This window comes from Taurulus bubalis (assembly GCF_910589615.1).
Source record: "Taurulus bubalis genome assembly, chromosome: 13".
NCBI lineage: Eukaryota > Metazoa > Chordata > Actinopteri > Perciformes > Cottidae > Taurulus > Taurulus bubalis.
This window is the reverse complement of record NC_136601.1, coordinates 16,037,126-16,065,065: the sequence shown is the minus strand read 5'-3', so window position 1 is coordinate 16,065,065 and position 27,940 is coordinate 16,037,126. Positions and strand designations below refer to the sequence as shown.

Below are 27,940 nucleotides of genomic sequence, written 5' to 3'. Positions count from 1 at the left end.
GCCGGTGGGGGGGTGGGGGGGACAGGTGAGAAGGAGGCAGAGAGTGGTTGTTTGATGATGGGGCGGGGTGGAAGTGGGCTTTTCAAACCTGCAGTAGAAGACATTCAGGTTGTCAGCTAGTTGGTGATTGTCCTCAGTGGGGTGGGTGATGGGGTGGGGGTTTCATGTAGTTCGTGAGTACTTCCAAACTGACGAGGGGTCATTGGCTGAAAAGCTTTTTTTTTCTCCAGCTTTTCAGTGTAGCTCTTTTTAGCTACCTTGATCTCCCTTGTCAGTGTGTTTCTGGCCTGGTTGTACAGAATCCAGAAATTGTGTGGTGTTTCATAAACTGTTGTCTGCATATTATTATGATCAGATTATAATCAGCATATAAACCATAACAACATAAGTGATGAGACATTGTTAGTGTGATACCAAATTTAATTCAGCATGTTTGAAACGGAACAATGAGACAGGAAAGTAACTTTGTACTCTCTGTGACAATCCCTTGGTTTCACTTTTATATATATTGTTTTATTTCTATTCCAACCTCGTTAATACAGTAATACTTTGAGCTGGATTGTTCATGTCGTCTGCATGACATAAACACTGTAAGAACAAGGACGAAGTATCTAAAATGCGCTTTTTTTTTGGTGAACCGTGTAGTTTCACCGCTGCACACTGACGTCACTAACATGCGCCTGCCGTCGCATAATAACTGCGTGTTTAGTGGAAGTGGAGTCGGATTTGATAAACACCGCGCGCCCGATTGTGTTTTCTTAACTCCTCATGCATTCTCCTTCACATCTTTCATTGAAGCCGTGACGTTTTCCACAGGTCAAGGAAAAGTGGTTCGTTTAGACGGTAGGAGGACATTGTTTTACTATTCCACCGCAGCCTTTAGAAGGTAAATAATGGCAGAACCGTCGAGGAAAACAACATGTTCGACCGAAGAAGGCATGGTGTCTGGAGAGGAAACATCAGAGGAAGAGAGCGAAATGTCCATGGACTCCGAGTAAGTATTGTATTATATAACTTGCAAATGGCTGTATTTCGACATAAAGCGTTGCTTTTTAAAAAACATATTTTTGTAATTATGTTTGGACAATAACGCAAAAATAAAGCTTTACTTTGAATTTAGAATACACGTTTTGTAGATTGCCATCAGAATGCAGAAAAGATGGGAAAGTTTTGTAAATGACTAACTGTTATTTCTTTATTTTCACATAATAGCACATCATCTGGTGGATATTCAGATCAGGATCAGGATTGGGAGCCCGATACCAAGCGGCCATGTATAGTGGAGCAGCAGGACGGTTGCTCTTCAGGAGAGGAGCAACATCCCTCAACGCCCCAGAGAGGTTCTGCCAGCAGGAGACGACCAAGAGGCAGAGGACGGGGAGGGAGAGGCAGTAGCCAAGCCAGGTTGTCAACCAGCACATCTGAAGAGAATTGGAACGATATTGACGTTCAAGACATAAAGCCACCACAGCCCACCTTCAGACCCGCCCACTCACCAGGACCCCAGCTCATACGTAAAACTACGTACACAGCCCTGCAGCTTTTCCAACTCTATTTTACTAACTCTACTTTACAGACAATAATTAAAAACACGAATGACGTTGGCTCGACTCACTCAAAACCCTACAGTCCGTGGGTTCCCATGACATTGCAGGACATGTTTTCATTCATGTCCTTGCTTGTCTACTTTGGTGTAGTAAAATGCTCCTCATTTACTGATTACTGGCGAGGGGGTAAACTGTACAGCTTGCTGTTTCCGAAACAGGTAATGGCGGGTAAGAAGTTCCTGAAGATCTGCCGGTCACTTCACCTCAGTAGCACGATGGCGGATGCTGCTAACGAGCAAAAGAGAGGCACGGCAACCTTCGATCGACTCGGCAAAATCAAACCACTCTACGAGGAGATGAGGGAAGCCTGCAAAAGGAACTATCACCCAAGCCAAGAAATCTCCATCGACGAGCGACTGGCTTCCTCCAAAGCTCGCTTTGGAATCAAAGACTACATGAAAAATAAGCCTATTCGCTTGGGATTCAAACTCTTCGTTCTGGCAGACTCCAGCAACGGTTATACGTGGGACTTTTTTGTCTACGAGGGAAAGTCCAAAGAAAAGAGTGGCAAGGGGCTCGGTTACGATTTGGTGATGGAGCTCATCAAACCACCGTTGCTAGGCACGGGCTACAAGCTCTTTGTTGACAATTTTTATACAAGTGCCACCCTTTTCCGCAGCCTCCTTGAGAAGAAGATCTGGGCATGCGGAACCCTCTCCACACACTCAAGTAGTTTCCCAAAAACAAATGGCAACCGTCTGGTCTCAACATCTCCCCGTGGCAGCATTCGCTGGATCAGGAAGGACTCCCTCCTCTTTGTCCAGTGGCGAGACACGAGGGACATCTTCATGTGTTCAACTCTCCACACGGCCCATGGGCAGGACACCGTGCAAAGGAGAGTCAGAGGTGCAGATGGGCAGTGGACATTTAAGGACATCCCAGTTCCACCAGCAGTGAACGAGTACAACCGGTACGTACTATATATTCAACTATGTTTTATGCTCTTTGGTATGAAAACATGTGTGTGCTTGATATATTTATGTTTTGGTATATTTTTCTCAATGTTGTGTCTCTGTGCATTCAGGTGCGTGGGTGGAGTGGACTGTTCTGACGCCCTGAACGGGTACTATAAAATCCTCCACAAGACCAGGAGGTGGTACACGACATTCTTTTATCATTTCATGGACATTGCGATTGTGAACGCCTTCTTGCTGCACAAACACCTTGCAAAAGGTCAAGGACAGGTACCTATGACGCAGAAGGCCTTCAGAGAGACCCTCGCCGAGGAGCTGGCAGAGGTGGGGTCTTCCTCCACAGCCAGACCCGCACCACCTCCTGCTCCAATAAACGGAGCACATCACAGGCCGGTGCATATCAGTGGGCACAGCTCCACTGGTCGGCTGAAGTGCAGGCAGTGCCATTCTAAGACGCCACTCAAGTGCTCCTCCTGTGGTGTGGCTTTGTGCTTTATCCCCAGTCGTGACTGTTACAACGACTGGCATGTTGCCAATAATATGTAAAATGTATATTTGAGTAAATGTAAATAGTTTTCTGTGTTACTTGTATATAAACTGCTTTTCCACCATAGCACTTATTTTGACTCTTATATGCACAAAGTTACTGATACATTGTGGCTAAGTCATTACACACTGCCATATCAGGAGATAGACATGATTCATGTTTTTGTTGTTTGATCAGCTCTAAGCGCTTGGTCAAAGCTGCACTGAGTAATATGTTTGTATTAACAATGGATGAAATAACGTGAAAGGCTTAACCTGCTCCACATACATTCTCCACTCGCTCCTGTTTCTACAACGCAGGTCGACAAGGTTAGCATCTAACTGGTGAACACAGTGGAGCAGCAAGAGCTATATATTAGGTCTTGAAGGTAAAGACCAAATCAGGTAAAAAAACCTGAAGGCACCTGAAGTGTAAATCTAGACAAACCACTACACACATTCCTATGTGAATATAATGTATGTAGGATTAGTTTCTTTGATTGACAAATGTTTATTTCAATAAAAATGAATCACAGATTATTATTTTTTGAAGGCAATCAATATACCAGCTGACTTCAAATCTAATTACATTCACTCCTCACATTTACTTGAATTACAGTTTGTTTGTACTAACTAAGTTTTACAATCCAATTTCAATACATATTTCTTAAAACACTTGTAGGTCTGGATAGTATTCTATAAATCTATCTATGATCATATATGAAGGTGCAAGTTACAGAGTTTACCTCCAAGTGACATTTGATCAACATTCTATGTTTATTCATGTTTCACTCACATTTCTCATATCGATATAGTAGTTCACATTTTGAGAAATAACACTTATATATAAACACTTAATAGCCATTGCCGTAACTTTGGAAATTCACTTTCAATAATCTGTTAAACCTGTTGGCAAATTGTCACATTGCTGTTGCTAAAAACTGCTGTAAACTGATCAAACTGACGTATTTGATCTGCTCTCTTTGTTGTTGTAGCCTCAGCCCTCACTTTTATTTTACTTCAGTTACAGAAGCTTTGATGAAAGGGTTAAACCGGACAAGCTCTTCAGTCATGTTTTTGATTATCATCTCTTCAGTCAACAGCAGACACAGTGCTGTTGTGTATGGTGAGGGGGTAGTATTGGGGGGCTCTTCCTAAAGTCCACTGTCATCTCCACAGTTTTGAGCTTGTTCAGCTGCAGGTTTTTCTGACCACACCAGAGGACCAGCTGTTCAACCTCCCGTCTGTACGCAGACTCATCACCGTTCCTGATGAGGCCAATGACCAATTTGTTTTATGTAAAATACATGGGTATGCATGCAAGTGCCTTTAAAAAGGTGAATTTAAGAAATTATGTAAAATCTAGAAAATGACCCCCAAATCCAGAGGGTTAACAGACGGGTCCCCTGAGGTGCTGTTGTTCGTGTAGAGGGAGAAGATAAGTGTGGAGATCACACATCCCTGGGGGGAGCCAGTGCTTATGGTCCGGGTGCTGGATGTGATTTTTCCCAGCCTCACCTGCTGAATCCTGTCTGTCAGGAAGTTTGTGATCCACTGACAGGTGGGGGCTGGCACGTGAGCTGGGAGAGTTTAGGTTGAAGTACCTCCGGGATGATAGTGTTGAATGCCCAGCTGAAGTCCACAAACAGAACCCTTGCATATGTCCCTGGGGAGTCAAGGTGTTGCAGCATATGGTGCAGTTCCATGTTGACTGCATCTTCCACTGACCTGTTTGCACGGTAGGCAAACTGCAGGGGGTCCAGCAGGGGCCCTGTGATGTCCTTCAGATGGGTCAACACCAGTCTCTCAAAGGATTTCATGACCACAGACGTCAGGGCGACGGGCCTGTAGTCATTTAATCCTGTGCTGGAGGATTTCTTGAGGACCGGGATCATCATGGAGCGCTTGAAGCAGGAGGGGACTTCACACAGATCCAGTGATCGGTTGAGGATCTGCGTGAATATAGGGGTCAGCTGGTCAGCACAGACTTTCAGACAGGAGGGGGACACACCGTCTGGGCCCGGAGCCTTCCTGATTTTCTGTCTGTGAAAGCGCCGACTCACATCCTCTTCGCAGATCCTCAGTGCCGGTGGGGGGGTGGATGGGACAGGTGAGAAGGAGGCAGAGAGTGGTTGTTTGATGATGGGGCGGGGTGGAAGTGGGCTTTTCAAACCTGCAGTAGAAGACATTCAGGTTGTCAGCTAGTTGGTGATTGTCCTCAGTGGGGTGGGTGATGGGGTGGGGGTTTCATGTAGTTCGTGAGTACTTCCAAACTGACGAGGGGTCATTGGCTGAAAAGCTTTTTTTTTCTCCAGCTTTTCAGTGTAGCTCTTTTTAGCTACCTTGATCTCCCTTGTCAGTGTGTTTCTGGCCTGGTTGTACAGAATCCAGAAATTGTGTGGTGTTTCATAAACTGTTGTCTGCATATTATTATGATCAGATTATAATCAGCATATAAACCATAACAACATAAGTGATATGAGACATTGTTAGTGTGATACCAAATTTAATTCAGCATGTTTGAAACGGAACAATGAGACAGGAAAGTAACTTTGTACTCTCTGTGACAATCCCTTGGTTTCACTTTTATATATATTGTTTTATTTCTATTCCAACCTCGTTAATACAGTAATACTTTGAGCTGGATTGTTAATGTCGTCTGCATGACATAAACACTGTAAGAACAAGGACGAAGTATCTAAAATGCGCTTTTTTTTTGGTGAACCGTGTAGTTTCACCGCTGCACACTGACGTCACTAACATGCGCCTGCCGTCGCATAATAACTGCGTGTTTAGTGGAAGTGGAGTCGGATTTGATAAACACCGCGCGCCCGATTGTGTTTTCTTAACTCCTCATGCATTCTCCTTCACATCTTTCATTGAAGCCGTGACGTTTTCCACAGGTCAAGGAAAAGTGGTTCGTTTAGACGGTAGGAGGACATTGTTTTACTATTCCACTGCAGCCTTTAGAAGGTAAATAATGGCAGAACCGTCGAGGAAAACAACATGTTCGACCGAAGAAGGCATGGTGTCTGGAGAGGAAACATCAGAGGAAGAGAGCGAAATGTCCATGGACTCCGAGTAAGTATTGTATTATATAACTTGCAAATGGCTGTATTTCGACATAAAGCGTTGCTTTTTAAAAAACATATTTTTGTAATTATGTTTGGACAATAACGCAAAAATAAAGCTTTACTTTGAATTTAGAATACACGTTTTGTAGATTGCCATCAGAATGCAGAAAAGATGGGAAAGTTTTGTAAATGACGAACTGTTATTTCTTTATTTTCACATAATAGCACATCATCTGGTGGATATTCAGATCAGGATCAGGATTGGGAGCCCGATACCAAGCGGCCATGTATAGTGGAGCAGCAGGACGGTTGCTCTTCAGGAGAGGAGCAACATCCCTCAACGCCCCAGAGAGGTTCTGCCAGCAGGAGACGACCAAGAGGCAGAGGACGGGGAGGGAGAGGCAGTAGCCAAGCCAGGTTGTCAACCAGCACATCTGAAGAGAATTGGAACGATATTGACGTTCAAGACATAAAGCCACCACAGCCCACCTTCAGACCCGCCCACTCACCAGGACCCCAGCTCATACGTAAAACTACGTACACAGCCCTGCAGCTTTTCCAACTCTATTTTACTAACTCTACTTTACAGACAATAATTAAAAACACGAATGACGTTGGCTCGACTCACTCAAAACCCTACAGTCCGTGGGTTCCCATGACATTGCAGGACATGTTTTCATTCATGTCCTTGCTTGTCTACTTTGGTGTAGTAAAATGCTCCTCATTTACTGATTACTGGCGAGGGGGTAAACTGTACAGCTTGCTGTTTCCGAAACAGGTAATGGCGGGTAAGAAGTTCCTGAAGATCTGCCGGTCACTTCACCTCAGTAGCACGATGGCGGATGCTGCTAACGAGCAAAAGAGAGGCACGGCAACCTTCGATCGACTCGGCAAAATCAAACCACTGTACGAGGAGATGAGGGAAGCCTGCAAAAGGAACTATCACCCAAGCCAAGAAATCTCCATCGACGAGCGACTGGCTTCCTCCAAAGCTCGCTTTGGAATCAAAGACTACATGAAAAATAAGCCTATTCGCTTGGGATTCAAACTCTTCGTTCTGGCAGACTCCAGCAACGGTTATACGTGGGACTTTTTTGTCTACGAGGGAAAGTCCAAAGAAAAGAGTGGCAAGGGGCTCGGTTACGATTTGGTGATGGAGCTCATCAAACCACCGTTGCTAGGCACGGGCTACAAGCTCTTTGTTGACAATTTTTATACAAGTGCCACCCTTTTCCGCAGCCTCCTTGAGAAGAAGATCTGGGCATGCGGAACCCTCTCCACACACTCAAGTAGTTTCCCAAAAACAAATGGCAACCGTCTGGTCTCAACATCTCCCCGTGGCAGCATTCGCTGGATCAGGAAGGACTCCCTCCTCTTTGTCCAGTGGCGAGACACGAGGGACATCTTCATGTGTTCAACTCTCCACACGGCCCATGGGCAGGACACCGTGCAAAGGAGAGTCAGAGGTGCAGATGGGCAGTGGACATTTAAGGACATCCCAGTTCCACCAGCAGTGAACGAGTACAACCGGTACGTACTATATATTCAACTATGTTTTATGCTCTTTGGTATGAAAACATGTGTGTGCTTGATATATTTATGTTTTGGTATATTTTTCTCAATGTTGTGTCTCTGTGCATTCAGGTGCGTGGGTGGAGTGGACTGTTCTGACGCCCTGAACGGGTACTATAAAATCCTCCACAAGACCAGGAGGTGGTACACAACATTCTTTTATCATTTCATGGACATTGCGATTGTGAACGCCTTCTTGCTGCACAAACACCTTGCAAAAGGTCAAGGACAGGTACCTATGACGCAGAAGGCCTTCAGAGAGACCCTTGCCGAGGAGCTGGCAGAGGTGGGGTCTTCCTCCACAGCCAGACCCGCACCACCTCCTGCTCCAACAAACGGAGCACATCACAGGCCGGTGCATATCAGTGGGCACAGCTCCACTGGTCGGCTGAGGTGCAGGCAGTGCCATACTACGACGCCAGTGAAGTGCTCCTCTTGTGGTGTGGCTTTGTGCTTTATCCCCAGACGTGACTGTTACAACGACTGGCATGTTGCCAATAATATGTAAAATGTATATTTGTGTAAATGTAAATGGTTTTGTGTGTTACTTGTATATAAACTGCTTTTCCACCGTAGCACTTATTTTGACTCTTGTATGCACAAAGTTACTGATACACTGTCATTTAGGAGATAGACATGATTCATGTTTTTGTTGTTTAAATAACGTGAAAGGCTTAACCTGCTCCACATACATTCTCCACTCGCTCCTGTTTCTAAAACGCAGGTCGACAAGGTTAGCATCTAACTGGTGAACACAGTGGAGCAGCAAGAGCTAGATATTAGGTCTTGAAGGTAAAGACCAAATCAGGTAAAAAAACCTGAAGGCACCTGAAGTGTAAATCTAGACAAACCACTACACACATTCCTATGTGAATATAATGTATGTAGGGTTAGTTTCTTTGATTGACAAATGTTTATTTCAATAAACATGAATTACTGTTTTTTGTTTTTTTGAAGGTAATCAATATACCAGCTGACTTCAAATCTAGTTACATTCACTCCTCACATTTACTTGAATTACAGTTTGTTTGTACTAACTAAGTTTTACAATCCAATTTCAATACATATTTCTTATAACACTTGTAGTTCTGGATAGTATTCTATAAATATATCTATGATCATATATGAAGGTGCAAGTTACAGAGTTTACCTCCAAGCGACATTTGATCAACATTCTATGTTTATTTATGTTTCATTCACATTTCTCATCGATATTCAGAACATTTTGAACATCAAACATACAAACAATCATATCTCATGATTGTGCGCACAGCAGATAAACCAGGTTATACTTTACTTCCACAACATCCATGAAGATATCAAGTGACTGCAACAGAAAGGTGATCATTTGTCTTATCACACATTTTACACGAGTCAGTCTAGTCAGTCAGTCTTTTTACAGGGCAGACATGGGGCTTTAACTGAGAGGAAGACTGCTGGGTTTCTAAAAATGTGTCCTGACTTCAAATGTATGTTTATTTGATCATAAGGCATGCACTGCTGTCGTTCCGTCCCGAAGAGGGATACGCAGTGATTTTGATCCACTGTCTTGAACCCGTTACTGTTCACTGAAATACACCCTCCTGTCTATGTCAACCACATATACAGTTACATCGGACAAACACCTCTGATACAGCAGCATAAACAATACTCAGTTACCATCACCTTACAATGAGCACTAATGACGGCGACAATCCACTGATGAATGAACATGTACAGTGAAGGCAGAAAACCTGTCAAGTCAGACATCCACGCTCTGCGACTTAAATCCCTATAAGGAGTGAAGGAGTTACATCTCAGCGACACTCAGCAGTCACACCATGTCATCAGGCACCATGCTGTCTTTGTTGGTCCCTCCCTTGTCTCTATGCTTCCCAAAGGAGAATGAGAAAATACCACCAGTGGTCTCCTCAGCTGGTTTTCCTCCTCTTACCTCCCCCCTCAGAGCTCCTGCCTGGCAGTCTGCGGGGCTGCCCGGCAGCAGGTTGGGTGTGTTGGATGGAGTTGGGCTGGTGCCCCCCCAGATGTATAATGTTTCCCCTTCAGGGCAAGATGGGAGACCCTTGCTCAGGTAGCTGGGGCTTGGGCTGGCTGAGGAGGGCAGAGTACGCTGGCTGCCGTTCAAGCAGCTGGAGTTGTGATCCGCTGAGCCTTTGCGCGAGTGTCCGGAGGAGGTGAAGTTGGAGGAGCGGTAATTGTATGCTCTCCAGCCGGGATGCTTACGCTGGTGACACTGGCATCGGAGGATGCGGATGAAGGCCAGCTTGAACTCACGGTTGTAGCAGGGGTAGATGATGGGGTTCAGGCAGCTGTTGAAGTAGCCCAGCCAGAAGATCACTTTGAAGAGGACATCAGGTGGGCGCAAGTTCACATTAAAAGACCCTGAGAGAGAAAATGGAAACACGCATTAGTGCCCAATGGCTTAGTACAGAAACCTCAAATGAACCCCTTAATGATCCCAGAAACCTTTTTTTCTCAAATCGCTCCTTGCTTTAATCTGTGCTTTTTTTCACTGATTGAATGCAGGGCTCATTGGAAAACAGGTCACCTACTTCTGTGTGCTAGTCACAATTTATATAAACATTTTGATCAAATTATTTAAAGACATGTTTCAAACTGATGGAATGATGCAGCTATAAACACATGGAGAGTGTCTTGTCTTATTATTTCATTTATTGGAAAGTTTTTTGCAAACCTTTAAGCTACCAAAAAGTATCCAAAGATCTATTTGATCTGTTTAATCAGAGCTGTATCGGCTCAGTACGTCCTTGCTCATAATAAATTGACGATGAGTCTTGCAGTTTGTATTTTTACCAGTAGGCGGCAGCAGTGATGACGACTTTACAGCCAGACTGCCTGCAGACAGTATGTGAAGCACAGAGAACCTATGAGTACAGTCAATTCCAAATGTTGTTTATCAGCAAAGAAAGACCTTGTATATGAAAGCTTTCAGAGGCAGATAAAGTGCTCCCTTTTCAAAAACCAATACAGCCGCAGTTCATGTGGGGGAACCTTCATGTGGGAAACCTTCATAAGAATACATAGAGAGTGAGATGACCCTGAATCCCCTTTTAGATAAATACACTGTGGGAGACCGGCTTCACTTTGAGCAAAGGGGAGCCAGTTGAAATGAAATGGCACCTTTTCTCTGAGCTTAACAGCACACAGCTGAATGCACATGTGTGCATTTGGGGGTGTATGCCTTCTGTAAGACTCAACAAGACATTTCCAGCAGGGAGAGGCAATCCTAATGATGGAAAGGTCAACATTACAAAATATTTTAAAGCCGGCTTGTCACATTTGCTCATGAAATTTGTCCTGTGTTACACTGCATTGATTTACCGTACACGCTAATTAGGTGAGAGGGGGAAGCCTGAAGATAAAAAACACAGCAAGTGTGAGATGACAAAAGACTTTGTGTGTCTGTGTGTGGGCGGATTTAAGATTTAAGTTTCTTTACACCAACCCACATTCTTAAATTAATATCACATTCCTGGAGAGACTGAAGATGCAGTATAATGATGCACTATAATCTCAGGCTTTCAAATGTGAAATTAGCTCTGGTAAAATACCTCACCTTGTTTCTTCATGAACACCATCAGCAGCTTGAACAATGATTTGAAGTGGTACAATGTACATTATATAATACTGTCAACGAGTCAAATATATTACTGGTTGTGAGAAATTAAAACCTAAAGGGAGTTGTATAGTTGTGTCTACCTTATGAGTTGAAAATAACAATACAAAATCCACCATTGTTTTGGTTTGATGCCACAGAAACATGTGCACAAACCTGCAACTATGCAAAGTTAATATCACAGACTTTTTTCATTCAAGATCTAGAAAACACACACACACACACACACACACACACACACACACACACACACACACACACACACACACACACACACACACACACCTGCTCCAGTTAATTTGTTAACCTGGAGGAAAGCGATGAGTGCAACAACATGAGGAAATGTCCCTTCCAACTTTCATTAGTGGCTCCTAAATGGCAGCAGTACAATAAGTGTCCCGGTTGCCAGATTGTGAGAATAATCTAGAGACGGATGTCTGAATGTGTCTTGGCCTCCTGTTCTTTAGATGAATGAGTCTCTTTTCAGTGGCTGGTATTTTCACATGCTATTTTCCGCTTCTGGACAGCCGCTTAAATGTGATTACATAATCGTGTGAGTTATGAGAATTAAAACTTGGTCTTTCTGTTATTTCTCTCCCCAGCTTTCTCTCCTCTCTCTTTGTTTGTATGTCTATCTCTGAAAGTAGTAGGTTGCACATATTGTATTTTTTTATGCTTGCGTAGATCACAAATACAGAATGAAAGAAACAAGCTAAGCATTTGCATTTGTAAGGCAATACTCATCAAATGTTTTGTGTTTTTACATGATAAATGATGAAAACAATGTTAAACTCGTCAGTCAATTAAGCCTATTGTATTGATTGACCGATTAATCAACTATAAAGTATGAAATAGTCAATTATAATTGTAATGGCAATGCTCTTGAGTAGAAATATGTGTGATCATAGCATACTAAGATCCCAAATGTTCCAACTTATCTTTTTTCTCAGTTTGTTAACTCATGAATAAATATGTATGGGCTCAGTTCTAGGACGGAAACTAAGCATTTTTTTTCTCCATTAAACATTCATCAGATAGTTATTTTCTCAATGTATTGTTTAAAAATAAGGAAGATTTAGTCCACCCTAAGATGACACTTTCAGTGTCTTTGGAGATGTTGTTTTGTTATAGGCGCTTATTGCCTTTATTAGTACAGCTGGAGAATGACAGCAGAGGGAGGAGAGAGAGGGATGATATCCAGCAAAGGGCCTCATCCACATGGGCCTCACGCTCCCCTGGGTGAGCCAGAGGTCGCCCAAGAATGTTTTGGCATTTGTAACTTGCAAATTGATTTATGTGTTATCAAAATAGTTGATTAATTTTCTATTGAATCAATGAATTGGCTACTTTTTTTTTTTTTTTTTAGCTTTTTAGCTTTTTTTTAGCTTTTTCTATTTTCTTTTTTCCTTTTTGCATCATAGACTGATTAACATGTATGTTTTTTTTAATGGGTAAGGCAGAACTACAGCAATGGTTGTGGCTCTCGGTTTAGTCAACAGTTAAGAGAAGAAAACATACTGCATTTAATTGATAAGCCTCTCATATGTGCTACAACATTTTCATCTGCACAGGCAGACACAGCTGTGTGGCTCTGCCTCTTAGGAAGGGTCCTCGAAACCTCCAGAGGAAACCTCCTTTCTACAAAAGTGCAGAATAAAAGCGTCGGAAACCCTGAAATAAATCTGGTTGTCTACAGACCTTCCTGTTGGCAGACGTGGTACATATTTGTATGTTTAAGCTTTGTGTGAAGGTATTACATTTTTGTAGCTTGAAGGTGTTTATGTTGAAAGGCTACAGTGTAAACAGCAGAGGATGCGAGACAATGGTAGAGAGATAACTGTGGGACGGTTTTTGTTGGTGCTGGCTCTTCTGTTAAGAAACATGTTTGCACCTCCTTCCTGAGAACCGGCACGTACACACACGAGCACATCTCACTATGAAACACAGGAACATGTTAAAAAACAAGGCATCCTGTTATTCTCACTAATTGGAAGAAGTGATGCCTATTCTGTGCCACGTCGAGCACAAACACACACTCACTCTGCTCGCCAAAAACTCACACATCCTGTTTCATAACATAACCATAAATGTGATTAATATGTCTTGATCTGAAAGGACAGAAGTTATTGCCCTCGCATATTGCTTTCAATGAAACCATAGCATGGAGCTATTTTTGGAAAATTGAGTTGACACCCCAGGGACCCTCACTTTCACCCCCGCTGCCCTGTGGCCCCTCCAGCTCATATCTGACAACCCCTTACACCGTTGCTTTGGCGCTTTGCACTCTCATTATTTTTCCCCTTCAAAAACCATTTCAATTACCCCCGAGGCTGCAAGGGCCGGCCAGCTCATGCAACAAACACACACACGCTTGTGTGAGATGCACACATGCACAGTATCTCTTCCAAAAACACTTCTACATGGAAACAATTGGTTCACACCTCCGAGTGTTGGTTTCGCTCACACATGGGCCCACTGCTTGCACCGTTTACTAAATGCGAGGCCTTCACAGCACATTAGTGCCTGCACTGGGTGTTAAAGAGCCGTGGGACAATGTGTGTGATAAAATAAAACACTTATCCGCTGAAGTTTTTTTTTCATGCGGCTGAGATGTGAACAAGAGGAAACAGCCTATTGAAACACCTAATGTAGCCGAGTACCACCACCGAATCTTAATATTTTAGAAGTTTTTACTCTTTATGACAAGTATGTAATGCTTACAGTTTTTTTAATAAATCAATCGTCAATCAATTCAAATTTTTCAAGCGAGATTGCTTCTTTTCCTCGGCTTGTATAAAAAATAAAGAAAAAACCTCTTTATTTCCTGACATTTTATACATCAAACCATTTATGAATGGGGTGACTGTGGCTCAGTGGTAAGCATGCCCGTCTTTCAATCAGAGAGTCTGTGGTTTGAACCCTGGCTCTGCTAGTCCATGTCGTTGTGTCCTTGAGCAAAACACTTAACCCCTAATTGCTCCCCGTTGCTGTGTCTACGGTGTATAGAGCAAACATTTAAGTCGCTTTGGATAAAAGCGTCAGCTAAATGTAATGTAATGAATGAATGGAGAAAACAACTGGCAGAATAATTAAGAATGAGATAGTCGCAGTTCCAGCTGTATGTTTAGTCTATGCATGCATCTTTCTGTAAATCTGTTTCCCTGCTGACAACTGAAGTCTCCTAAATCAGATTTTATTTTTTATTTTACTTGTTACATGATTTTTTATTGATTCATTGCAGAAATGATATGTTTATAGGAAGTATATTCTTAACGTAATCTATATTTACGCTTGAAATGTTATCTGGAATTTAGAATAAAGATATCGGTGTCTGAAAAATGTATAGCTCAACATACTGTGATATAGAAGGTCTACAAGCATGTTTGTAAAACTTTGGCTGCTTTTGTTATGTCTGGTCCCTCAAAAAGCCTTTTTGGGTGAATTTCTGCAGTAGTCTCTGCTTATTGCTGTGAAATTAAAGGCTACAGTGTCATTTTCCTCGTAATGTAATACAAAAATGTGTTCGGAAATAACTTAAAGTTGAGATATGTCTCCCTTACTGACAAACACTTTAAATTAGACAGCGCTCAGTGAGCGTATGTGCAATTAGGGACTGCTTTTTGTGCAAGGAAACTTGCCTGGGGCAACAGTAAAATAAAAACTTTGATGTAATGTTTATAGTCTTGAAGTTTGTACACCATACTTTACTCCAAGTAAAAGGCGTAAAAAGGAAACACGATAATTCAGAACCTGAAAAAGGTATGGCTCTGGGCTCAGTAGCTGCCTGCTTACCATTTATGTGTGTAAAACAAAGTGTTTACATGATTTGGATCAGATAGGTCATATCAGTTGTGAAGGTGAGAGTTCACATATTTCCTTAAGCTGCACATGTTCTGAATTTTAGACATCAGGGTTAGAGGTCACAGTGGTCTTGCTGGTAACTTTCCGCCTTCATTTCACATTTACTGGCTTTCAAACTCTTTCAGAATCTGCAGCAACACTGACACAGTCACCCAAAACATACATGGAAGAAGTTGTACATTAACACACATACCGGTTTCAAAATTCCTCTGCACACACATAAACAAAACACACGTGCCATTCGCTGACGCCAGCGCATATACAGCACCAACCAAACTTCCAGAAAGGTTACATATCAGTGACGGTATTCAGAGGAAGGAGTAGCTTGGGGAATAGCAAGTGTGAGGCAGGAAATCTCAATCTGTGGGTGGAGGGTAATTAATACTCAGGGAGCAACATGATGACAGACGCGACCCTATCGCACTTTAAGTATTTAAGTTCAGACGAGAGTCACACAAGAGAGCAGGGGCACACACATACACTGGTAAACAACCAGGTTACAATCCCCTTTACGAAACAGGGGATGCAATTTCAGTCTCAAACTTTGACATAGTGGATAGATAAGTTCACTATAACACTATATTTATTCAATATGTATACATAGTAGATGCATTGTGTGGAATTCCCCACTACAAGACTGATGGACTTGTTTGTATGGTTTCTTTCATGCATCTCTGAGGCCAGTTCAAAAGGAGCTTGACATCAGGCTGTATGTTCCTCTGTCACATTCTATCAGTATGCTACACCAGCCTTTGTATAGAGAAACCGAGACCCTTGGGGAGGTTTTTGGCAGTTTGTTGATTAATGTACACGGACAGGCCCCATCCTGAATCTGCCCTCTGCAGCCTCTCTGAGCTGAAAATCCAAACTATGAAAAGATGACATGTGTTATATGCTTTTGCTATGTTCACTAAAGACCCCTCGAGGCCAAATTATCCCCGCTATGTAGTGATGTCTGTGTCCATGTGAGGAGGTGATAACCCGCAGCTTGAAGCCTGGGTCATCAACATGTTCCCCTATGACCACCGCATATGTGTTCATGTGCAGGCTCATTGCAATACACACTCACAACAAGTGGCATATAGGGTAAATTCATCAAAATGCAGCAGTCATGCTTGTAGGTCAGACTTTGTTCCGTGTGCCTCCATCACTAAATAAAATGCTTTTTTAACCCCTTCGTCACTCCACGGACACATGAGCATTTCACCTAAGAATATATTGTTTCATTGTCACTGCAGGTTTGTAGCATGATAGAAGGGTGCTGCATGTTTGCCACTCTCAGTAGCACAAGGGATCCGTTGCAGGGCCCACAGGCCTTCAGATACAGCAACCAGAGTCGAGTGAGGCCACATACTCCTCACTTGGCACACTTGAGGTATTTGTTGCACCAGCTGATTAACTGAGACTCAGGGAGTAATGTGAGGGTTACACTAATAATGTTTGGATACGCGTGTGATGAATTCCTCCTTAGTCTCCGAAAAACAAATTTTATCACACATTATAGGCCCTGAGTTTAGAAATCACAACATCTGTGTTAGCTTTGGCAATGGCAATGGCAAATTCAGAGTCTGTATCATAAAATATGATGCATTCTAACAAAATGCACTAACTGCATTATCTTGAATGCCTCAATAATATACAAGAGTGATGTCTACTAGATGTTCTTATTCCAGTAGCTTATAAAAGGACCACTACAGTATATCAAAAACACTCTATGGGGACAGAAAGGGAGACCAGCTATAGATTTGATTTGCAAGGCCTGTAGCCTGCAGTTTAACATACAGATATTTGGATGTCTAGCTGTAATATAATTTCTGCAGATCTCATTCATGAGGAACATGTTTAATTCATGACAGTAGCCCTGATAAGACTACAATGACCTATTGGACCTACCTATGGGCAAGGCGAGGAAGAAGGGCAGCCAACAAAGCGTAAACATGCCGACCACAACTCCCAAAGTTTTTGCCGCTTTCTTCTCCCGGGAGAATTTTAGAAGTTTTAAGGTGAGGGAACTTCTCGCTTGGTTCGCGCGGCCCTTGCCGGTGGGCTCCTCGTGCACCTGTGAACCCTTGTGGATCCTGAGGGTCAGCTCACCGGAGTTCATCCTCTCGCGCATCACACCGGCTTCCAGGTTCTTAGTGGTGCGTTTGGCGACTATGTACACTCGGCAATACATGACCAGAATAACGATGAGGGGGATGTAGAAGGAGCCGAGCGAGGAGAAGAGCGCGTAAAAGGGCTCCTCGGTGATGGGGCAGACCGTGTCGTCCGGCGACGGCGGCTGCTTCCACCCGAGCAAAGGTCCGATGGAGATGACCACCGACAGCACCCACACGCCGAGCATGGCCAGCAGAGCCCGCTTCTCTGTCACGATGCTCGGGTACTGGAGCGGGTGGCTCACTCCGATGTAGCGGTCGATGGATATTACGCACAGACTCATTATAGACGCGGTGCAGCACAGCACGTCCACCGCAGCCCAAATGTCACAGAAGATCCTGCCAAAGACCCAGTAGTCTAAGATCTCCAGCGTGGCGGACACCGGCAGCACCGTGGTGCCCAGCAGCAGGTCGGCGATGGCCAGGTTGATGATGAAGTAGTTTGTCGGTGTCCGCAGGTGCCTGTTGCACACCACCGAGAGGATGACGAGGATATTGCCCGCGATGGCGAACACGATGAAAGCCCCCAGCACCAAGCCGAGCGGGATGGCTCTGGTGAGGTCCACCTCCGTATGGTTTCCCCCGGAGCTGTTGATGAAGTTGACCGGGGAGGACGCGTTCGGAATCCCGCCGAGTTCCGAGGAACCATTTTTCCACAAGTTTGTGACATTGTCAATGCTCAGATTCATTTTGATTCAAGAGGTCCTCCATAGCAGGCTTCAGATCACTTGTAACGGCAACTCACGAAAGAGCTTTACAGAACATAAAATAACTTGCCTAAATGTCCTAAGTCTGCATGGCTTCGCTGCGTATTTGCAATTTTGTTTCCAAATCATTGCTGAGGTGTTTCTCAGAGAAAACCCGCTAACTGTGCAGCGCGCAGTCCCCATGCAGTCCTCCCTCCACTCTCCTGAGGGCTCAGTGGAGAAGTGAGGGGGGCAGCAGTGATCCCCTGCCTCCTCTGCACCACACGCAGCGCTCCCATGTAGGCCTACTGGCCAAATATACCCAAACACGAGCCTATAAGCACGCATGATCACAGGAAGAACCGGTAGTTCACACAATACGCACAACACAGGTGATGTTTGCATCATCAACTGTGCGCGTTTTGGGAGAGGCGTCTCTTTGGTGTCTTGTTGCCTTTTAGTTTTTCCTCCGTGGGAGGGTGCTTAACTTGACAATTATCAGCGAAATACTTTTGTACCAAAACTACCTTAACCTTGATCTCGCCTATTAGTTGGTTTAGGTACTAGATAACAAGTTAATAAGTTAATTGATAAAACAAAGATGTGGCTCAAGTATAGTTTAGGATAGGATAGGATAATATATACTTTATTCATCCCCAAGGGGACATTTGGTTGTGGCAGCAGCAATTAGTGTTACATATAAGACATTTAAGAAAATTAAATAATAAAAGTGCAAAAATGCAAAGTATATGAAGTGTGTAAATACATATAGTATATACAGTGAAAGCGGTGCTAGGGTTATTGAGAGTTGATGTTGACGATTCAATTGACAGAGGATCTGGCCAGGGTTGATTTATTATATGCCTTATTGCTTGAGCACCTCTCAGCCATTGTAATAAGATCTACTCAGTTTGTTTTGCAGGAGAATTCAGTAGGATGCTCAGACAAGCAACTTAAAAGGTTAAGCCTTAAAGGTCACATTGACGAAGTTCAAAAGTAGTTACCAAAATCACATATTCTCTCTGGCATATCTTGCGAAAAAGTTTCCTATTTTGGTCAAATGCAGGAGTTCCTGAAAGAAACCTCACTCTGGATCTGAGTGCAGTTAGTGAGAAGCGACTGATTTAATGGGCTGAGTTCAGAGACAAGCACATTCCTGAAACTGAGGTTCTTCCTGTTTGAGATTGTTTTCCCTTCTCATGATGTAACACTGGAGGACATATTGCAAAAAGTTTCTTTGGATTCTTTCTGTGAGCCTGTCACAGAATGGCACTTTTATGAATACATGTTCTGGCAACTTAATTAAATATGTTTTATTCACTCACCAGAGTATAGTCTGTTTCAGGTTAGGCAATCTTTTGCACCAGGTCATCACAATCAGCACACGTTTATTAACAATATTACATTTTCAGCCTTTATGTATAATATTAAGTCTCTCTCAAGACAATACTCATGGGTTGAAGATGAAACATCATCCAATGAAAACTTTTATTTCTCAAACATTTATTTACTTTTTGATTCTTTCAGGATAACAGAACAATTTAAAGCATTCACCTGCGCTGTTACTTCACTGCTGCTCATTAAGTTCAGTTTCTACCTAAGCCGAGCATAAATTAAAGAGAAGCAAAACACATGACACCTAAATGTGCAGTTTTTTTAGATGTAGGCCTACTTGTGGCTGATGATAGATGATGTACATAATAAAAGATGATTTGCCAACAGATTGAACATGAATAGCTTCTTCACGGCTAAGCTGTAAATTGAACGCTTCCGCCTCACATTCAGAGGACTTAACAGCATTCCTCACTATGCTCATAGAGATATGGAGCTTTTTTCCCAGTCCACTCCAGTCCATTCTCTTCTAATTTTCCACCTGCTAGATGATTTTGGTAGCAGCGCATCATTCTGGTTGTCTCTACCACTTTAAATCCCCCATCAACAATTCATGTTGTGGCATATTCTGTCATGCATCATGTTTGATAACAAAAAAACAAAATTACATGAGAGTCCTTTCTGTCCTGAGCAAATGCACGGGCCGGAAATGAACTTGATCTGGATTCCAGCTAATTTGTTCACACGTCAATTAATGAAGTAACTGTCAAATACCATTATGTAATTGATTAAACATCACAGTGACTAATGGTGTGGAACAGGACGTCATGACACATTCTGCATTAATGCAATATTCAAGATTGAATTAGTTCAGCATAACCTCAGTCTAGGATTTGCTATAAAACGCGAGGCTACAAAAAGGTGGTCGCTTCTTGTCCATCACTGATGAACGCGCCACCGAGCCCGGTCAGTGACGCAGATCAATCACACCCAGGATGTGGCCTTTCATAGGTAGCCCACGGAAAAAGCCCACTAGCTAAACGCTATCGTCTCTGCGGTGGGTGGAGGCCCGTCCTCTAAACTCACCGGTGTGTGAGGCCTTTCTGCTGCTGCACCAGAGAGGCTCCCCCCAGGTTTGGCAGCTCAGAGGTTGAGTCTGCAACAGATTCTGACATGACAATGACATTCATTTCTGGCCAGATCCTCCGTTAATTGACTAAACATAAACACCAATACACCGCTTTTGTTGTCTAGTTAGTCATTGTACTAAATTAGACGCTCTACTGTTTTGTTGTATAGATGAGTATTTTGCATTCCTGATATTTTTTGTGTCTTTTTTGTGTCTTCTATGTAAGTTGCTTCCTACTGTGTCTAATTTCCCCTTGGGGATCAATAAAGTATACATTTATCTATCAATTCGGACAAGTGAGTGCAAAAACAAGCCGATTTATGAATGTAACTCACTGTCCAGACGTCCAACAACCACCGTGTTGCCTGGACACGTGACGTTGTGCGTGTGTTTTCGTCAGTCGCCTACGCTTTGTGCAGAAGCTGTGCACCTCTCTGTGTGTCTGTGGCTCTGACGTTAAGTTAATATTGCACTCTGTGTTTCTGCTTTGGCAATGTTTTATTCTGCTGTTGATTATATAAGAAGTGTCAGATTCATTAATTTCTGTGGCTTGAGGCACCTTGTTGCACCCGCCGCGGTGTCCTCATCTGTTTTTGTTTATTGTCGGTCATTTTGGTTTATTTGTTGTTTCATGTCTTGTTAATTCTTGTAGGGCTGCACTGTGAAAGTTGTTTGTTTACAGGTTTGTTTATTGTTGTTTTGGACATGAGTGCTCTGTGGTTTGATGTTGTTCCACTTTTGTATACATGGACATGTTTTTTAATCATAACCCACATGACCCACTCTTCTAAGTACATTTCTAATCCTTTTACTTGTACTCGAAGGAATTTTCTTTCAGCAGTTATTTTACTCTTTCCACCCTCTGTTGATTAGTATGAATAAAAGACGGTAGAGGACATATTTTTTCTTCTTCCAATAATCATGTCAAAGTTGGCTCATAATAAAAGCGTCGTCACTTTCAGGAATTCTCTCAGAAATGACAGAATCTTTATGTGATTAAAATGCAAAGTGATGCCAGTTAACTTCCTTCTTGGTATCATGTTCAAGTTAAGGGGTGTTTTGAGTTAATCATTTAAATACAGCAGGCTATAATAAATATAACCCAATTCTCAGGGGATCCCTTTATACAGTGTGGCCAGCATTCCAGTAGAGAGGATCAAGCATCAACACACAGCCTTTCAACCCTTCAACAGACACCAGAGTGCTTGAGTATCATTAGCATCTGTCTTTCTTAAAAGATGAATCGCTTGGAATTAAATCATTTCATATCTAAAACGGGCTTTTTGCTCTGGGATAAAGTGCTTATCACTACCCATTTCACTTGATTGAATACACTGAGCTTTCACATGACATAAAAGCTTCTGCTGCTTAGCACGCCGCCAAGTGCTCCGGGTGAGAGAAAGATTCAAATCTTTGACATGCAACAAGAGCAGCCTCCTTCTTTCTGTGTGCTTCAGTGGTGAGGATTTACCGTTCAAGAGGATCAACTTCTCTTCTTGGCAGAGCAAACACAATCTTAAATTACATAAGACATGGGGCATTTGATTTCTTTTTACAGACATGGCTCCTAGTTTTACACAGTAATTCGTCATTATTTCAATCCATTTCACATTAATCAAATGAGATTAAGATTCCGAGATGTTTTGTCTAGACTGCAGATAAAGACATTTCCACGTTTAGAATAGTTTGTTTTTTTATGTCAGAGATTTATTTATTCTGTTGAAACATTCATATTTTAAGGGTTTTTCTGTCAAACTTGGGAGACTGAAGGAGGTTTCTAGTTTGACATGGGTTGATAGTTCATTTTATTTCTGGACAATGTCCAGTTCTTCTCCATTAAACTATTCGGCTTCAACGATTTTAGTTGAATACTTTTCCTGCTGTGAAGAACTGAGGTTGGCGTCTCTCTTTGACCTCGTGCTTCTGTTCAAACCGGTCTGGTCACAGCCATGTTTTGCCCCCTGATGCCACAGGTTGAGTATTGTCCAGTTCACCAAGAGACACACATCCTTATATCTCAGAGGACTGATTTAGGACCACTTTGATAAACTGTGCAGACAGGCTTTCTGCTTAGGTCTGAGGCAGATTATGACAAACCAGTGTTGCATTTAGTCTTCAACGCAAATAACTAGTGTGCAGGACTGTTTTCATTGGTGTAAAGTCACCTGAAATGAACAATCATTGGATTTTCATTAGCTTAGAATGAGCCTTTATCTACAGCGCGAGTGGCTCTTGAGTCTGCCGTGTTGCACCGCCATGTTTCTACAGTAGCCCAGAACGGACAAACCAAACACTGGCTTTAAAAAGGGCCTTTAATGTTTTTACCACTAGATGTCACTAAATCCTGAACACTGCTCCTTTTAAGTAAAATTAGCAATACATTCATATCAAAATACTCTATTACAACTAAAAGTCCTGCATGCAAAGTCCTACTTAGGTAAAAGTATAGAAGTATTCTCATCATAATGTACTTAAAGTAAAAATACTCTGTGGCTAATTATTGGTGGAGATTCAAACAGTTATTCAACTTTTCATTAGCTGTTTACCTGACTGGTGACTCTGACAACAAATCTGGCACCAATGTCAACGGTAAATGGTAAATAGCTTTCGGCTTTTCTAGTCTTCCGACCACTCAAAGGAGGCAGATAAGTCTGGAAGTGGTTCACCATCAGCATGAATTTATAGAAGTCAAAGTTTCTTATTTTTGGGCAAAACTCCGCTTATAGTTGTTTTAATGTTTTTATCCCAATGGTAGGCGGATAGATGCCAGCTGGCAGTGAAGCCCACACACAGAACTAATCTATAGCGGCCCACCTGAGTGAGTGGGCTCATGCTGCCTGGCCGTGTCTCTCCCACACTATATATGGATAACGTTGTGTAATATGCAGAGACCCAGAAAATACTTTTTTGTTGTATAACTGTTTTGTAGGATTAGTAATATGATTTTGGAAAGACCATAAATAGACTTAAACATAGAGAACACGGTTAGCTCTTCCAGTTTTCTCACTTTTTTTCTCTCTATCGGAGTGAAATGTTGGCCCTTCAAAGTCATAACAGGATGCACTGAGTCATGAAAGAATATAAGCTTTATCACTGAGGACGTTTTATTTCAGCATTTATAGAAATGTTTGTTAAAATAACCTTTATGCATATACCTGCAATTATGTGAGAAAACTAATCTTTCATCGACCTACACATATTTCACAACATACATTTTGGTTACCATCAAAAAATTACAAGTAATATTTCTTATCAGAATCAGAATCCACTTTATTGGTCATGTAAGTGTACGCATACAAGGAATTTGACATTTTCGTTGCTCTCAAATTACGTACACAGAAATAGACAAAAAAACAAAAAAAACAAGGACAACAAAGTAGAACAGAGGTAAGCATAAACATTTGAGCTACTATGTACAAATATAAATACATATACATGAACATAACAACACCAACATATTATACCTCTCCAGTCTCACTTTCACAGCAGATATGTTTAGTCTTGACCGACATGTAATATTTAAATCTGATCGCGGAAAGCATTAAAAAGAGAAAGTGAGAAAAACACAACAGACTTCGGTTCATTGACGTCCCCATTAGATGAAACCCTCAGCACACTGAAAAAGAGATGCTCTGATTCAACTGTTTCAGTGCCTTGTATTGCTGATATCAAGAACTGATCCGATTCTAGTGTTTTATTAATACGCTATCTGCCTCACTGTGGATGGACTGGGATCATTCTTATTTATTTCTTAACTTTGTAAAACAAAATGTAACAAATTAATCTATATATATGAATGCACTGAGCTTTTGTGTACTAAAATACTGGTATACAATAAGTTAGCCAATTATCACAATACCCGATCCAGCTATTTGTTAGCAACTTAAGTTAGCTGGTCAACATAGTACATTTAGAGACTGAAAACTGAGATAAATAGGGCCAAAAAAAAATGGCCAAAAAAAATCAGTTAATGCTGCATGAAGGAAGGTTAAAAACTTTCTTGGCAAAAACTATCATCTTTATTTAGTTTTTGTGATCTGATGAAGCTACATATCACAATTTCTTTACCGCCATTTTTGCTGCATAAAGCTTTCCTGAGATATTATAATTTGACTGAACAATAACATTCCTTTCTGTCTTTCAACATCTTACCGTCCCTCGACGAAGGAAGGGAGATCCCATCTGGCTTCACACCTCAGCTCATGGATGTGACAGGCAAAGTCACCTGGTAGCATATTTCCCGATAACCAATAACAACCTAGAAACCCGACCAGAAACAGGGTCAGAAGCTGACTAAAATGTTTGGTTTTCCTGACAACCGACATCTGGAGCTACTGTTGAATATTTCTTATTTGGGACAACATGAAATATTTTGGAAAAGAAATCCACATATCTGTCCAAGTCTCCAAAGAGTGTCACTAGAAATGGAAAGTGAAGTCAAAGTGTCCTTTGGGAATTTGCTGGGAATGAATTGGACAGGCAGTGAAGAATAATTATGGCAACATTATGGCAACAAAACTATTTAGAAAAACTGAGCACTTACAGAATTCACTTTCTGGTGTCTTTTGCATTAAACCACAACATCCAGGACCTTTTATAGCAGATATACTTATCTTCATCTTTTTGTCTTCCTTACAGTCCACAGCACTGGATCATTGCTACAATTATTGCAATGCTAAATTGCTGTGGAAGAAGCCCACCGCTTTTCAGCTCAAATGCAGAAGAGATATAGAAACCATTTCCCCCCTCTGCCCCCACTCCCCTTTAGTCAAACTGCTGATTTTAGCGGTTTGCTAATGTTTTATGAATGCTGATCTGCTTATGCTGCTTTGCAAATGCCTTGTGCTGCAAATGGAAATACCTGCAGAGATGATAGATATTATGTACACAGCCGTGACTAGCTATCATTTAATATACTTTACAATGTGTGCATTACATATTACCTTCCCTGCTCACCTTATAAGATAAGATAAGATATTCCTTTATTATTCCTGCAGCAGGGACATTTACAGGATTACAGCAGCATACAGAAAAATGCAAACCAGAGACATGGTAGGAGAAATCAAAACAATTCATATTGGAATAGTGTATTAACAGCAACCAGACAATCTTCTTACATTTTCGTCAGCAACATCACAGAGCCAATAAGTAATGGTGGATAAGAATGGATTATTTTAAACGTTAGCATGAGATTGAAGTTAGTTTTCTTATCATAATCATGAGTTGAATAATTACGTTCAGGGAACTGGTGGATAAACTATACTTACATTAGACCCAAGTGGTTTTTAAATGGAACTGCTCTCAACCGAAGGAGGAGGAATATCCAGCATATGCTTCTCTGGCTCATTTTCCTTTTTTCCCCCTGACATTTAAAATAAATTATTATTATCTTGACACACAGTATGTATGTCCATTAGCGGTAGTTTGCCCTATTATGGCTGGCGGTTGCTGGTTATTGTTTTGTGTTGATAACATTTTAATGTGAACTTACTTTAGCAAATGCCTTGCTTATGCTTGGCAGTAAATTATGACTTTAAAATCCGCAGCAACAGGGCTGTTGACACAATGACTGTTATCGGTCTGATCGGATCCGTTCATTTGTTTCCGTCTAATGTTAATTGGTGTAGCTTAAACTATTTGAAACTTGTACTTGTGGATCTTGGACCAAAGCAGCACAATAATTTATGGACAACAAGTTCCTGGTGGTTACATCACAGCTCCGGGGGGGCTCAGCAGCAGAAATCAGTCACTAAAAAGTAATGAAAAGAGAAGAGAATGGATTTCCTCAATGCTGCTCAGCTGCCAGATGAGATCCAAGTGGTTTGGCTTCCCAAAACAGCAGATGAATCGCCTTTTCTCTTGCTTGTAAAGAGCCTGCGGCGTGATTGAGTTGATCTCTTTAAAAACTATATTTTAGCTCAGCTTCTCTCTAGCTTTCACTTGGTCTGCCCCCAACTCTCCCTCCCTCCATTATTCTCCCCTCATTACTGGCCATCCAAGAAGAGGTATCATACCTGCCCACACAGTCGCAATGACTGCTCTTTATACACACCATGCAATGGGACATTTACCGTCACACATTTATAGTGCTACCTGCACTGCTGAAAAATGCACGGCGGGCAAAGAGGTGATTTCCTCCTCAGTGAGAAAACTGCAAGTCCAGCATTCTCATAAGCACTATTTCTATTTGACAGAAGGGAGAGCCGCGTCACTTAAATTTGATAAAGGACTGGTACGGTCCTTGGCTGAACCCATCAGAAACGCCCATGAAAGCAAAAACAGTGTGTTGGTGCAGGTTGTTGGACAAAGAAAGAAACAGGACCGGAGCAGGTTTTTTTGCGTTGGGTTGTTGGACCGATACTGTACGAGCTGCATTCATCGGAGGGGATTCTTGGCCAATGATGCTTGAAGCTGGAAACGGCCTGGCAGGAGCCCAGGCTCTATACAGAGTGCTGCTGAGTGGACACTTTAGCTGTGCGGTGATCCCCAACCATTAGGTGATTGCCTCTAAGGCTTTGTGGGGAGACTGAGACTTGTTATGTTCAATATTTCCCCCGCAAGATCCAGATGAGGTCTTTGATCCACCAGAACATCCTTGGAACTTCATAAAACTGTCCTCTTCATGTTTTCTGACCACTGTGCAAGAAATACCAATATATATTATGATGTGGTCTCAGATGAGAGAAGCCTTCAGGGGATTGTTTGGTTTATGACATGTAAATGAAATTGCAACATTACTGCCCTATAAAATGAAAGAAACGAGTTTCCAGTCTTAAAACGTACCATTTCACCCCCAATGACAGGACTTTGCTCTGCAGAGACTTCATGATTGTTTTTTTTTTAATAGCAAGTTAGTAGTTACCTCCGGCTCACATCATCTCATTTGAATACTAGCAATCTATTTTAATGTCATCTTATCACAATTTGTTCTTGGGAAAGGCTTTTCTCCATATTCAAAGAAGGGCCTGTGCCTCCTTGTGTCTTTATAACTTAAGATTGATTGTCACTTTGTGTGTGTGTGTGTGTGTGTGTGTGTGTGTGTGTGTGTGTGTGTGTGTGTGTGTGTGTGTGTGTGTGTGTGTGTGTGTGTGTGTGTGCTTTTTGTCAGAGGTATTTGGTGGAACAAATGGAGCTGACAAACTAATCTTGAATTGTCAATCAGAACAAATCCGATAAATTATAGTGTTCCAGCTTTCTTTGTTCATCTTTCTTTGACACCAAACCTTAAGCGGATGCCGTTGAAATCAAAGTTATGACAATAACACATTTAGATCTTCATTATGACTCAGACTGTTACATTCCGCTCTGGTGCCTATATTCGGCTTTAGCCTGTTTCTCTGGAAAATTAAAAGCGTGAAAAAAGAAATGAAGACCTTTCTAAATCGATGGGTTGATGATGAGTTGTGCCACAAACTAAATTTAAACCTGGCGCAAGGCCTTCTGAGGT

The 27,940-nt window shown here is 42.1% G+C and overlaps 2 protein-coding genes across 2 annotated transcripts; one reads left to right on the top strand and one right to left on the bottom strand.

Annotated features, from left to right (window-relative positions):
* Window positions 1–1,768: 1,768 nt before the first annotated feature.
* On the top strand, window positions 1,769–3,566 carry LOC306745975 (piggyBac transposable element-derived protein 4-like; the record flags this gene model as incomplete). The annotated part of the gene is made up of 2 exons (XM_079228839.1): window positions 1,769–2,517; window positions 2,632–3,566. The coding sequence occupies 2 exons, from the start codon at window positions 1,769–1,771 to the stop codon at window positions 3,065–3,067; spliced, it is 1,185 nt and encodes a 394-aa protein (XP_079084965.1). The 3' UTR covers window positions 3,068–3,566.
* Window positions 3,567–9,505: 5,939 nt separating this feature from the next.
* LOC306746251 (alpha-1A adrenergic receptor-like) lies at window positions 9,506–18,056 on the bottom strand (the record flags this gene model as incomplete). Its single annotated transcript, XM_079229131.1, has 2 exons — window positions 17,084–18,056; window positions 9,506–10,074 (listed from the first exon to the last, which is right to left on the bottom strand). Exons 1-2 carry the CDS (start codon window positions 18,033–18,035, stop codon window positions 9,506–9,508), a joined length of 1,521 nt encoding a protein of 506 aa, XP_079085257.1. The 5' UTR covers window positions 18,036–18,056.
* Window positions 18,057–27,940: the final 9,884 nt, after the last annotated feature.